At 47.7% G+C, this 13084-nt stretch overlaps 1 protein-coding gene across 4 annotated transcripts in view; it reads right to left on the reverse strand.

Moving 5' to 3' along the window:
• The window catches only part of UBE3B (ubiquitin protein ligase E3B), a 52396-nt gene extending 39668 nt beyond the window's left edge, over nucleotides 1–12728 (reverse strand). Inside the window, exons 1-9 of one of the 4 annotated variants that reach the window (XM_049619168.1) lie at nucleotides 12641–12728; nucleotides 8988–9290; nucleotides 7720–7901; nucleotides 7451–7571; nucleotides 5806–5865; nucleotides 5281–5385; nucleotides 3258–3354; nucleotides 1891–1976; nucleotides 903–985 (exon numbers count right to left, since the gene is read on the reverse strand). In XM_049619168.1, coding sequence (XP_049475125.1) covers nucleotides 903–985; nucleotides 1891–1976; nucleotides 3258–3354; nucleotides 5281–5385; nucleotides 5806–5865; nucleotides 7451–7571; nucleotides 7720–7901; nucleotides 8988–9041 — 788 coding nt within the window. In that variant the 5' untranslated portion in view covers nucleotides 9042–9290; nucleotides 12641–12728. Of the gene's footprint in view, nucleotides 1–902; nucleotides 986–1890; nucleotides 1977–3257; nucleotides 3355–5280; nucleotides 5386–5805; nucleotides 5866–7450; nucleotides 7572–7719; nucleotides 7902–8987; nucleotides 10809–12640 lie in introns of those variants that run through there. The other 3 variants (XM_049619169.1, XM_049619171.1, XM_049619170.1) reach the window with 3 other exon arrangements.
• Nucleotides 12729–13084: the final 356 nt, after the last annotated feature.

Consider the following 13084-nt stretch of genomic DNA (forward strand, 5'->3'; position numbering starts at 1 on the left):
GGGGCAGAGCAGGGAGCTTTACGTCACTGGTTTGACCATAACACTCCCCCTGCCCAAAGTTATTATCTTGGGGATTAAGATGATCAAGTTATCATATTAACATCTCCCCCAAGTCTGTGCTCCTCTCAACAGTTTAAGAATGTTCTGGACCCAGTCACAGACACAGCTTTGTGCACTTGGTAATTCTCAGAATTGCAGGCATAATTTCTATATGGAAGTACTTAGCTTATGTATTTTGTATCTCCTATCTAAGTGAAGGCAAACAGCACAACCTCTCTGAGCCTCCAGATTCTAACATTTTATTGTATTTTATTTATTTATTTAAGTTTATTTATTTTTGAGAGAGACAAAGACAGTGTGAGTGGGGGAGGGGCAGAGAGAGAGAGAGAGAGACAGACAGACACTGAGAGAATCCCAAGCAGGCTTTGCACCATCAGCACAGAGCCCAATGTGGGGTTTGAATTCACTAACCTGTGAGATCACGACCTGAGCTGGAACCATTAGTTGGATGCTTAACTGACTGGGCCACCCAGGCGGCCCAGATTTTAACATTTTAAACCTGGGCTCACAACACTACTCCCTTCACCCTCTACTCTGCCTTTCGCCGGGCCTCTTCCAGCTCAAGGGGTTCTCTTTATCTTATCAATTAAAAAGCTCAAAAGGAAAAATGCTTGGGTCTTGGGTCCTTGGCACAATGAAAGCAATTCGCTTTGAAAAGCTTCCTTCAAATCGCGATGCAAAAAATTCAGGGGCACAGACAGAAGAGCTGCCACAGATGCACCCTGTCAGTGAACAGAACAGAACAGGCAAGCCCCCACACGTAACGTGAGGAACAGGAGGAAGGGAAAGCGAGAGGAGGAAGTTTCCGGAAGCACGCCAGCTCCTCAGCTGGAGTTACTTACCGCAGTGCGAGAGAAAAGGTCGCAGTTAAAGTGCTTTTGGACAGACAAGGCCGGGGTCTTGCCAGGCCACGGGTTAACAGCATCTGAAAAAGAACATTTTAACTGGTCAGGGGCCGATGCCAACCTACAGTCACTTGTACGTAAAAAAGCAGCACAGAAGTAAAATGAGTGCTTCAGATAAAAAGAAAAACAAAAAAACCTATATTTAGAATGTTTTCCAAAAATGAAGGGAGAGCAAAGTAAAGGGTATCTCCTTCATTATACCACTGTCTCTCTAAATATTGTGTTTAAATTTTTAAAATAAGAAACAGCCAAAAAAGTTTACAGCCAATAAAAAGACTACCACACTTAAAATTTCATACGTATGCTACTCCTACATTCTGGCATCCAGTAGAAGATTCCTCACAGAGACGTGCTGCTGACGGCACCACCTTCGGCCATCACAACCGCCTCCCAGGGTTCATGTGAGAAGAGGAAACCCGATCAGGAAGGAGCCCATCTCAGCGCCGGGCAGAAGGAAGGGTTCCATCAATGCTACTTCTAAACCTGAGAATCCCAAACCGCTTTTAAACAGCGATTAGAGTTCCGGCATTTATTCCCCTGGGTGTGTGAGCCGGCACAACAGGGGTGGTGTGGACAGAAGGGTGTTTGAGGACACAGCAAGAAAGCTAACTCCAGACTTCACCCAAGAAGGAACCCGAGGGAATCAAATCCTGAGGCCTCCCCTCTTGACTTTAAGTGTCAAGCGGCTGGGTCATTTCTGCAGCCAAAGATGTAGCACAACGAAGGGACCCCAGTGCCACTGTCCTCCCTCGACACAGACCACAAGCGACTCAAGGTGGGGGAAGGGACAGGAAGCTGAGCATTAAACTCCTCCTGCAAAAAGACTTCTGTGAAGAGGGCACCAGGTAATGCCAAAATCAGCTGTGAAAATTCAAGTTCAGGTACTGAAGAGAGAGGTCACGTGTTCGGGGACGCACTCACAAACCTGCAGCACAGGATAGAATCCATGCTGGTTGAGATGTCCCATTATATTTGCACAGATGTGGTTCATGGCTGGTCGAAGACTCTCCCCTGAATGAAGAAAGACGTGTGAGAGAAAAGGCACTGGCCTGACCGTGAACTATTTATAGCACACCCCAGGCCCAAGGCCATCATTTCGGTGGCTTGTCTTCCTACTCCCCTTCAGCCTGGTATCAGGCACAGGGAGAGGATGAACTCCAGAACCCACTCTCCTGGAAGGTCCAGCTCAAGTGTCACCTCTCAGGTGATGGGTCCTATGATCTCCCTCAGCCAGAAGTAACGTCCCCAGCCTCTGAGCACCTGTCGCACCTTTCCTAATTCCCTCCGAGGGCCCGGCACCGTTTGCTCTCTGTGGCCACCGCCTCTCCCCGCTGGGAGACGGACACCCTGGAACTCAAGGCCAGAACTCCCCAAGATTTAAATGCCCCCCCCCCACAGCCCACGCCTTAAAATAACCCCTCTTTTCTGGCCAGGAGCCTTTGCACATAGTTGCCTCTGTTCTCAAAGTCCTCCCCCTTGGCTCTGCGAACCCCAACTCTCCCTTCAGCTGTTCACTCAGACATCACTTCGGCGGGAGAGCCTGAGTCCCAGACACAGGGAGGCAGGGCCTCCCGGATCCGCTCAACGTTCTTGTTTCTCCGTAGTCTTCGTTCCGAGCGCTACGTTTCACACGGTCGTCATGACATGCGTGTGTTCACATGTAAGTCCTTCCTATATTCGCATATAGTCACATGTATGGGACTTCCCTTTAGCGTCTATCTCCCTCACCAGACTCTCCAGTTCTGTGAAGGGCGGGCGGGCACACGGCAGTCTTTGGCACCTGAAGCCCGAGGGCAGCGGCCTTCTCTGTATCTCCAGTGCCCGCACAGAATGTGGCACGGAGAAGGCCATTTGCAGAGCGGATGGACAAAGTGAACGGACAAAACACGGAAGGCTCAGTACGGCATCTGAGGGAGGAGGCAGCTTCATGATGCAAATCTTATGGACAAAATAGAATTATTTGCTGCCCAATGATTGTGACACGAATGACAAGGCTTGAGTGAATATCACCACTTGGAGGCTGAGGTGCTATGGGAGTTTTAAAAAATGAGCTCAGGGGGACCGTGCCTTTAAACGTACATTCAAAGGAGAGATTAGAACACACAATCCTGAATGTATTCTGGATATTACAATGCTATCTGATGGAAACGTCAAGGGCATCTTCATTGGTATGCTTTCAGGGCCCCCCCTGAGGCTTATGGCAGTGAAAATGCTTCTTCAAAAGGAGAAAAGGTCCCCAAGGTCTCTATGCAAATGCTACTTGGGAAAGATTTTGAAGCCAGTCCCACAGACCTTTTCCGCGGAGGATTTTCCATGTTGAAGTGTCTGTGAAGGTGACAAGCATCGTGAGGTACAGCGTGATGAGTCTGGAGTCCTGTAAGATTTCAGGCTGGAAACAACAAAGAGACTGAGATGAAGTCATACGTCCGACGGCGGAGCAGCCACTCACAACTTGCCTGGATGCACTCTGCCACCAGTCGGCGAGTCAGGACCGTCCGAGTTTATTCTTTTACTCTTGGGGAATGACCACTTTGGGAGTTCAGGGACAGGGATTCTGGCACAGGAATCCTCGAGCACGGAATCTGAAACACTCTCGGGAATGGAGAATGAGAATTCTTGGGAAGCAAGCTGACTGGAGCTGGCCTGCTGTGTACATGGATGGATGGATGTACGGACATACGTTCACTGGAGCAGCAGAGTAGAAATGCAATTGAACGTGATGGGGACTCTGGGCTCAGACTCCCTGCTTGACCACTGGCTAGATGTGTGAGTTAGGGCAAGCTGCTTACCCTCTCTGTCCCCCAGTTCCTCAGCTGTTGACTATGGGTGGTAACATTGCTTTCTTCATAGGGTTGTTGTTAAAAATGAACGGATTAATGTAGACAAAGCACTAAGAACAGGGCCTGACACACAGGTAACTCTATGTAATACTGATTATCATAATCATAATTCATGCTTGCTGCCAGGTCAAGGCCAGGAGAGTCAATCACAAGTGCCCTGAGAGAGATGGCTAGAGATATGGGGGCTCTGGGGACATCTGCTCCATCGCTCAGCTCCCACGTGAGTCAAGCCTCTGCCCCTGAAACCTCTCTCCCAATGTGCGAGGTGAAAATGTCCACCGTTTGCAACCACTCACACCCCTGCCCACCTTCTCATAACACAAGGGTGGGCACAGGACCAGAAGGGCCAGTGGCAGTACCTTCCCCCCTCTTGCCACTGTGACCAGTTTGAGGTTGAGACCAGGACAACACTGGGCCTTTACTGTCCTCTCTGATTCCTAAACTAGTGGGAGAGGCCTCCCTTTTCTCTTTGGTCAAGATAAGAGTGAGGATGTGAGGCCAGAACTACTGTGATTACAACAGGAGAGAACAAAGCGATTCCAAAAGGGAGCAGAGAGGAGAGAAAGGGATGAGGGAGAATCCTAGAAGCTCCTGGCTCTGGTCATCCCTGGCTGCCACATTACAGAGAATGTTCTATAAAAAATATTCTCGGGGCACCTGGATGGCTTGGTCGGTTGAGCATCCAACTTCGGCTGAGGTCACAATCTCATGGTTCAGTTTGTGAGTTCAAGCCCCATGCCGGTGTCTCTGCTGTCAGCACAGAACACATCTTAGATCCTCTGTCCCCCCAAAATAAATAAACATTTAAAAAAAATATTCTCCTTCTTGCTTAGCTTGTATGTATTAGGAGCTGCACATGTTGGATTTCTGCACTTGTTTAGTTAAAAAATTTTTTTTTAATGTTTATTTATTTTTGAGAGAAAGAGAGAGAGAGAGGCAGGCAGGGGAAGTAGGGGAAGTAGCAGAGAGAGAGAGGGAGACATAGAATCCGAAGCAGGCTCTAGGCTCTGAGCTGTCAGCACAGAGCCTGATGCGGGGCATGAAGTTATGAACCGCAAGATCATGACCTGAGCTGAAGTCAGACGCTTAACTGACGGAGCCACCCAGGTGCCCTGGGTTTCTGCACTTGTACCAAGAAGCCTGACTAGCATAATGTAAACGATAAATTATCCATTATTTCAAAAGAATAAAAAGAAAGGCAACAGATTTCTGGGTGTCAAGACTGTGGTGAGCATAAGCCAATGTTCAGAATGTTATACGTGAAAAGAAGGACTCATACTGATAACGGTATCTAGCTTGCTCTCTCCTAGAACAGGGGTGCTAATAATTCTGTACTAGACTCTGATAAACTTCCAAAGAAATAACCTATGATGGAATCTTGAGGACTCTCAAGATATACTCTAAAGGCCTCCAATGAGAGGGAATATATTTACAATGAAAAGGATACATTTACAGGTGTCTTGTTCTGTTTTTACCTTGAGCTGCTCAAGAAACTCACAGCAACACCAAAGAATGTGTTTGATCTGTTTAATCCACAGGAGGGTGAGATCCTTGGAAAGAGCCAAGGACACATACCACACCTACAAGCAGGAGAAAGAGAAATGTAATGGGCAGAAACAGGGACCAAATTACATATGTTCTAGCTACTGGGACAGGACAAGTTCACTAGGTCCAGCGCTGGGGAAGGCAGTGGGAATGAACAGGTGAATAAATAGGGAGTAGGACTTATCTGAACACTAAACCCATAGATAAAATAGCCTAGTGAGGGAATTTACCATCCTAAGAGGTCAGAGGAGAACGCAGTCCTCGGATAATGAAAAGACTAAGACAACCAGTTGCACTGCGGTAATGTTTTCAAGTCATTACTTATTAGGCAGGTGTGTGTGTCCACGTATGCAAAGTCTGACCTAACAAAATCGTAACACTTAGCAGGAACTTTCAGAACCAAAGAGATCGGCCTGAGAGCTTGTGGGAGACTTCCCAGCCCCCGTCTTGCTTACCTTGGGTTCGTTCTCAGCATCCATGCTGCTCAGGATGCAGCGACACAACTTCTCAAATCTCTGCGAAGAGGAAGGATGGGGGTTACACGTTTCTGCAAGCCACATTGAAATGGGAAAGCAGCAAGCATTCCGTGGGTACCTGGCACGTGCGGGACTCACATGACACCAGATGACTCACGGACGTGATCATATTGAATTCTCCCCTATAGATGTGGAAACTGGGGATCAGAAAGGCTAATGTAAGGTTCTCAAATTGGTGGCCCACAGGCTGGAGGAGCCCTACACGTGGTTTCAGCCAGGGGTGCCTTTGGAAAAAAACACAATCAACCCGGCAATCTGGGCCCGTGCTCCTGCGGGCTAGCAGCTGTTCCCTGGGTCGCGCTCTCCCGGTGGCCACTCTGTAAGCACCACAGACACGGGCTTTTTCCCCACAACCTGTCACGCCATCATTTTTAACTTGAAATGCAAAAGGAAGGAAAGTGGAAACTGGAAACCACTTTACGCTGTCTATACTGGCCCTGGATCCACCCTTAAAAGTGCTATGGCCCCGGGCAGCCACCTCAGCATTCTAGACTATAGTTTCCTCCATCAACAGGGGTCACCTCACGGCACCTGCCTGTCCTCATCTTGCTGCCTGTGTAGTCCTGCCTCTCTCTGGGCTACATGTTCCGCAGGGTTAGAGACCCCGCCCATCTCATTTCCTTCTGGGGCCCCACTGCCTAGAAGAAGGTCTGGCACAAGGGGATGCTTAGCAGTAATGAACGTCTAACCCCTGGGAGCACAGAGGCCCTCCTCGATGGGACCGTCAGTACCATTACAGACAACTCGCTACTTCCTGGAATCGTTTGTAGGCTGATCATTCTAATCCCCAAAGTGCGACCAGCACGCTTCATTTGGTTTACAGGATTTAAAAGAAATTTCAAATTAGCTACCAACTTTTACAAATGAGAAAAACGAGTACAAGGATCACCAGCATCTCTCTTCAAAATTCACAGCAGTGCACCACTGGCTGGAGCCCAGGACTGGCCGCCCCCCTTCAGTGGCCATGCCACACACCCCATCAACTCCCTCTGATGTCATCATTCCCCATCACCACCACCTCCTGCCAGTTACTGATTATTATTTCTTTTTTGTTAATGTTTATTTATTTTTGAGAGAGAGCGAGCGAGCATGAGCAGGGGAGGGGCAGAGAGAGAGGGAAACATGGAACCCGAAGCAGGCTCCAGGCTCTGAGCTGTCAGCACAGCGCCCGATGCGGGGCTCAAACCCACGAACTGTGTGACCATGACCTGAGCCAAAGTCGGATGTTCAACCAACTGAGCCACCCTGGTGCTCCTACTTATTATAATTTGTTGTTTTCTCCTGTAAATGGCTTCTTCCACTCAGTTGCCCAACCTGCCTCACTCCTGTATACATCTGAGTCGGAGTGCTTGTCATGGTCAATGTAAAAGAATTGTGATGATTCTCAGAAGCACTGAGTGTAATCCCCGCAAAACACATCCCAAGAAAACAAAAAGGGCAGGATGTGGTGGTAACAGAATCTATCTTGTAGCGTCGCTATAAGGATTAAATGAATTATATTTGCAAAATACTTTCAAAAGACCTGGCAGATGGGTAAGCACAGTGTTCACTATTATTATTTTACCTCATTATCCTCTTTAATTCTGAACAAGAAGAGCAGTTTCCTGGCAATCTTAAAAATACAAAGTGCGCTTCTTTTACTGGACTCCACGTCATCTGCTTTAAAAAACTCATCGATCTCTCTCCTAGGAGGGGAAGGAGGCGGAAAGACATTTTAAATTAGGAGCTCATAGCAGCTGGAAGGCTTTTCAAGAACTGTAGGAGAAAACACCATTTTTTCTTGCTATTAACTGGGGACAGGGGACAACGTGCTGAGGATTTCCCAGCACCCACCGGATCTCTCTCTGCAGTCGCCTGCGACACAGGAAACTGCGAACATGGGCCTGGATCTCGACGGCCGCCCGCTCCCGCTCCTTCTGCACCAGCCTTTCCTCCCGAGCCTGACGGGCTCTATCGATGAACCACGCTCTCGAGGTCTGAGAAACGGTGAACATGTTTGCAAGTTTGCACGAACCCTGCAAGGAAAACGGCAAGTGGCTGACGTAGATCATTGAGGAAGAACACACACAGGAAGGGGCTCACGAGCCAAGGGCGGGCGGGCACGCATTCGGGCAGCAGCAGAGCTACTCAGGACCCTTCGGTTCCCTCCACAGCGGCTAATAGCTCTCCTGGCACAAGTCCCAACTTCCTATCGGCTCTTTTCATGCACCTCATCTAGACCAGCGGTGCTTTTTCCTGCATTAAATAATCACATCTTCTTAAGAGCACAGCATCTGCCATAGGGTGTGGGCTCTGTAATTGTTTAATAGATGAACAAAGCATGAACCGGTTCCATCCATAAAGCTCTAATTCAAACCAGGCATCCTCTAGGTCAAAGGTTCCTAGGTATTTGAATTTTCTGGAGCAGTCTAAAGCTGAGCAGTCAAATTTATTTTGCAAAGTACAGGCTTGAAGGGAAAAAAAAATCGAACATAATTATTTACCGTCACCATTATTTCATTTCTCTGTTCACCCGACAAATATTTACTGGTATCTACTTTGTGCCCAGCACAAAATAAGCCCTTATTTTTTATTTTATTTTTTTTGGAAAAAGAGCCATTTTAACGCTAAAAAAGCCAAACGTGTGAGTCCAAAATGCAAGACAATCTGTTAGATTGAATACATTCGGTTTTATGTATAACTTACTCGGCTGTCCTTACTGTTCCCATTCTGCCAAGGGCTGATAAGGACGTCGGAGCAGAATCTGTCCATCCACTGACCGGCATGTTTTGGACAGAGGGTCTAAACTGTCCATTACATTTTTATCTAAATCACCAATCACTATCTTTTCCCAAAGATGTGGCTTTGGCTATGCCTAGAGCACACAACATGGGTCCGTGGAGCCTCCCACGATGAAATTTCTTTGGATGCTTGAAAACTTTGTCATTCTATCCCAACTATATAAGCAGTCCAGCCGACAAAATTATTCAAAGGGATTACTCAGAAATCCAGACTTCTGGAAAACAATCCCTTTACCACGTTACCTCCCTCAGAGCAGTGCCCACATGAAAAGATCATCAGGAATAAAAAGCTCATTCAAGGCTCTTTCCATGTCAACATACCGAGAGGCCTCTGTGGTCCCTTTTCAACACGGATTCGCATCTGTTAAACAACATGTGGGTCTCTCATCGGTAATTGTCAAAACAAATGAACAGAGCCCACCTGGTCACAGGAAGGCAGGAAAGAAGGCAGGGGAGAAAAAGGTAGCAGTCTTCTGAATCACTTGTTCTCTCTGCCCAGCAGCAGTCTGAATAGCTCACCTGAGGACCTGCCTGTGACACAGAAACGCCAGGTAATCATTAGTGATGTTGCACAGGACTCACTATGCCGAGGGCAGCTTCTCGCTTCAGAGGAGCTTGTCCTTCCTGGCAGAAGCACATGGAAAAATCCAGATTCGGGGTTAAGTTTTACAGGCAGGGTATCATATATCTTCCGCACTGAATAAAAGTAATAAAAAGTGCCTCTGGTTTAAAACACTAGTATTCTCATTTTTACTTAACATCTGATTTAATTTTTTTAAACGTTTATTCATTTTTGAGAGACAGAGCATGAGCAGGGGAGGGACAGAGAGAGAGGGAGACACAGAATCCGAAGCAGGCTCCAGGTTCTGAGCTGTCAGCACAGGGCCTGACGTGGGGCTCGAACCCATGAACCGTGAGATCATGACCTGAGCTGAAGTGGGATGCTCAACCGACTGAGCCACCCAGGCATCCCTTCATGTCTGGTTTAAATGTTATAGTGTACCTCCCCAGTCCTCCAGCTGAAAGGGAATAGATTGAAAATAACCCCCAAAGAAGCTAATTGAAGCCGCACACACCTTATGGCACTAAGCACGAACAGAGGGGAATGGCATGTTAAGAAGCCATTGAAAGTTATGTGTGGCATTTTTTTAATGAAAATGAAAAACATTTATGCCTAAGAAATGAAAAACAACATGTAGACAGTGGTTGTTTGGAGGTGGAGGAATGATGGGAAGTTCTGCTTCCTGAACTAGTCCGTTTTCCAAATTCTCTGCAGAAAGCATGCAGTGAGGCAGCACAGCACTGTGAGAGGCACACAGCCTTTCGAGTCACAGCTGGAGCCCGTCTCTAGCTCTGCCATGCAGCCCCCACAGGGAGAGGTCTCAGACCCTTTCTGCCTTAATGAGACAATTTATGTCAAATACCTATCAAGGTGGCTGACAGATTACACAGTAAGTCTAATTGACATATTCTTTGTACAGACGTGAGAATTTTTTTCTTAACTCTGCGGTACGGGCTCTCATCTGTCTGGTCACTAAGGGCCCTTACGTTCCTCCCCCATTAAATTTTGTCCTATCCCTGGGTGCACTAAGATTCACCAGTCCTGTCACTTGGGCTATGGCCCTGTTTAGATTGGTTAACAGCTTCAAGCTCCAGAGAGCTGCAGAAGACAGGGCCCAAGCCCTGAGCACAATGGTATGATTCTTCCTTAACAGGCAGAGAGTCCCTCATTGGGGGGGGGAGGATGGTGGGGGGGAAGGGGTGATGAAAAGAAGGAGCCTCTTCTCAATGGAAAAACAGGAGATTGCATATGCAAACTGACAAAGTACCTGAAAGGCTATCTCAAAATTTTCACTTCTCCCAAGCAGCCTCGTAGGATAAGATCTCTTCCTTGAGATTAGCATCCCCTCGGCAATGCTGTATGCTGGTTTTGTTTACACCGTATAATAGTCTGTACTTGCAGTTTTTCTAATTCCTTCTTATTCTCCTCTTCTATCTAAAATCTACCAGTTTATGGGGCGCCTGGGTGGCGCAGTCGGTTAAGCGTCCGACTTCAGCCAGGTCACGATCTCGCGGTCTGTGAGTTCGAGCCCCGCGTCAGGCTCTGGGCTGATGGCTCGGAGCCTGGAGCCTGTTTCCGATTCTGTGTCTCCCTCTCTCTCTGCCCCTCCCCCGTTCATGCTCTGTCTCTCTCTGTCCCAAAAATAAATAAAAAATGTTGAAAAAAAAAATTTAAAATCTACCAGTTTATTAATCAAAACACATTACGAAGTCTTTTAAGTGTGTATTCGAAGTAACTGTAATGAAAGATTACACAAACTTTGACTTAATCAAAGAAAGAAAAGGCTGTGTATAGTAGAAAAAACCTTGGATCATATCGAGTACCCTTGGTTCTTTTTAGTTCTCAGTCTACCTTATTTGGCCAAATTATTTATCCTCTCTAGGCCTCAGATTCCTTATCTGTAAATTGAGGATCATAGTGCCTGCCTCCTAGGGGTGCTACAAGAATTAACTGAAATATTTACACTTCTTGTATCCCAATTTAGTCGTCAGGATGCTGTGATTAGGATTAAGTGGGAAAATACTAACAAGGAGTATCTGAAAGCAGATAGCATGTAACTGGGCTTTACTGTAGCATCCAGACTTAAAACCAAAAAACCCCCCCAAAACAAACTTACAATCCAGTTAGGGGAAACAATGATATAGGTGGAAAAATTAGAAACCCAAGAGGTTGGGTTAACCAAGATTACTTAAAAAGCAAAAAGGAAAGTAAGTTGATTAAAGTACCCACTATGCGTCATGTCCCTTCTACATAACAGCAACCCTGTGAGATCACTTAGTATCTCCCATAGTCCATGTTAGACTGCCAGTGATGGGCAGAGCCAAGATTTTAATACTAAGAGACAGGACTCAGACTCTACGTCTATACTCCCACGATATCTGCTCAACATCAGTCTTCCCTGGATGAGGTCAATTTCATGGAGAATTATGAAAGAGGCCAGAGAGTATCATCCAAAGGTGAAAGGCCAGAAATATCAACTGCTGTCTGAGCCCGACAGGATTTTCCCCCTATGGTGCGAACAGCTGGACAGGCAGGTGTGGTGACCATCACCATTTAAGGGCGGATCATGAATCAGGCAGTGTACAGATATTTACCCAGTCTGTCTTTTCAACAGCTCTATAAGGTCTCAAATGGTCCAATTTTGAAAGAACAGGCAATTGCACTTAGGCTATTAATAAGAACAGCTATCATTTATTGAAGGCTATTGCCTATCTAGGTGTGTGTTATCATCAATCCCACCTTCACACAGAGCAAATGAAACGTAGAGGGAACGTGACTTGTGAGAGGTCACTAGACTCCTGAATCTGAAGCCACGTCCAACTCCAAAGCAATTATTTAAAGTGAAACCGACAAGACCTGGAGACTGCCCCACTCATGGAACAGCAAAAACAAACAGCTGCACGTGCAAGGCTGTCCACAGGGCTGTTAGAGTCAAATTACGACCAAGTTTTTCTTTATTGAAATCATTAACACCAGCTGCCTCTACGGAGAGGGCTGAATGCCAGGTACCAAAACTTGTATTACACAGCTCCCTCTGTGAAACGAGCTAATGACTCCGTTTTACAGAGGAAGAAACCGAGGCTCGGAGAGGTGAGGGAACTCACCCAAGGTCACACAGCGAGTATAGGATTTGAACTCCGGTTTGGGGGAGGGACTCCTGAGGCCCAGCATCTTTCCTCGGCATCAACAACAATAAAAAACCTTTTTCACCCAGCATTAGCCTGTCTATAAAGGCCTATCGCCCCAGAGCTGAAAAGGGATGGAAACGGCTACGGAGAAACCCCCCGAGCACGAAAGTCAGCCCCCGGCACCCGCCCTCCGACTTGGGGAGGCAGGGACCCGGCCAAAGAGCCACCTCCTTCAAAGTCCCCCCACCACTCGGAAAACACACAACCCTGTTCCCACTCGCTACCCGTAGGCCGTAGACCTTTATCCGCTCGAGGCCCCCGCGCTCCGGGTCGGGGCCGAAGCTACCGCCGCCTCAGCTCAGTGCCCTCGAGCTCTGCCGGACCCGGGGCAGCGTCCGAGGCCCGACCGCCATCTTGCCCCGGGGTGTCCTAGCTCAGAGCTCCGCTGGGATGCAACGATCCAGCTCCAGGAAACGACAGTTCCGCAGAGCTTCTTTACCCGGGAAGAACAACCTCCCTGCATCTTGCCCTCCTTTCTGGAAGCTGAAAAAAAGCAGACCGTTCAAGAGCGGGATAAATTCCTGACCCAGCCGAGGGGAGACGCAACCCATCCCAGAGGGGGAGGTTGGAAGGAACGCGAACAACGTCTAGGCTTACGACGGACCCTTTCAGAAGTTGCCCTCTGCGGGGCGGAAGCGGGCTGCGGCAGCGGAAGTTCCCGCCCCCGC

Source organism: Panthera uncia (assembly GCF_023721935.1).
Source record: "Panthera uncia isolate 11264 chromosome D3 unlocalized genomic scaffold, Puncia_PCG_1.0 HiC_scaffold_8, whole genome shotgun sequence".
NCBI lineage: Eukaryota > Metazoa > Chordata > Mammalia > Carnivora > Felidae > Panthera > Panthera uncia.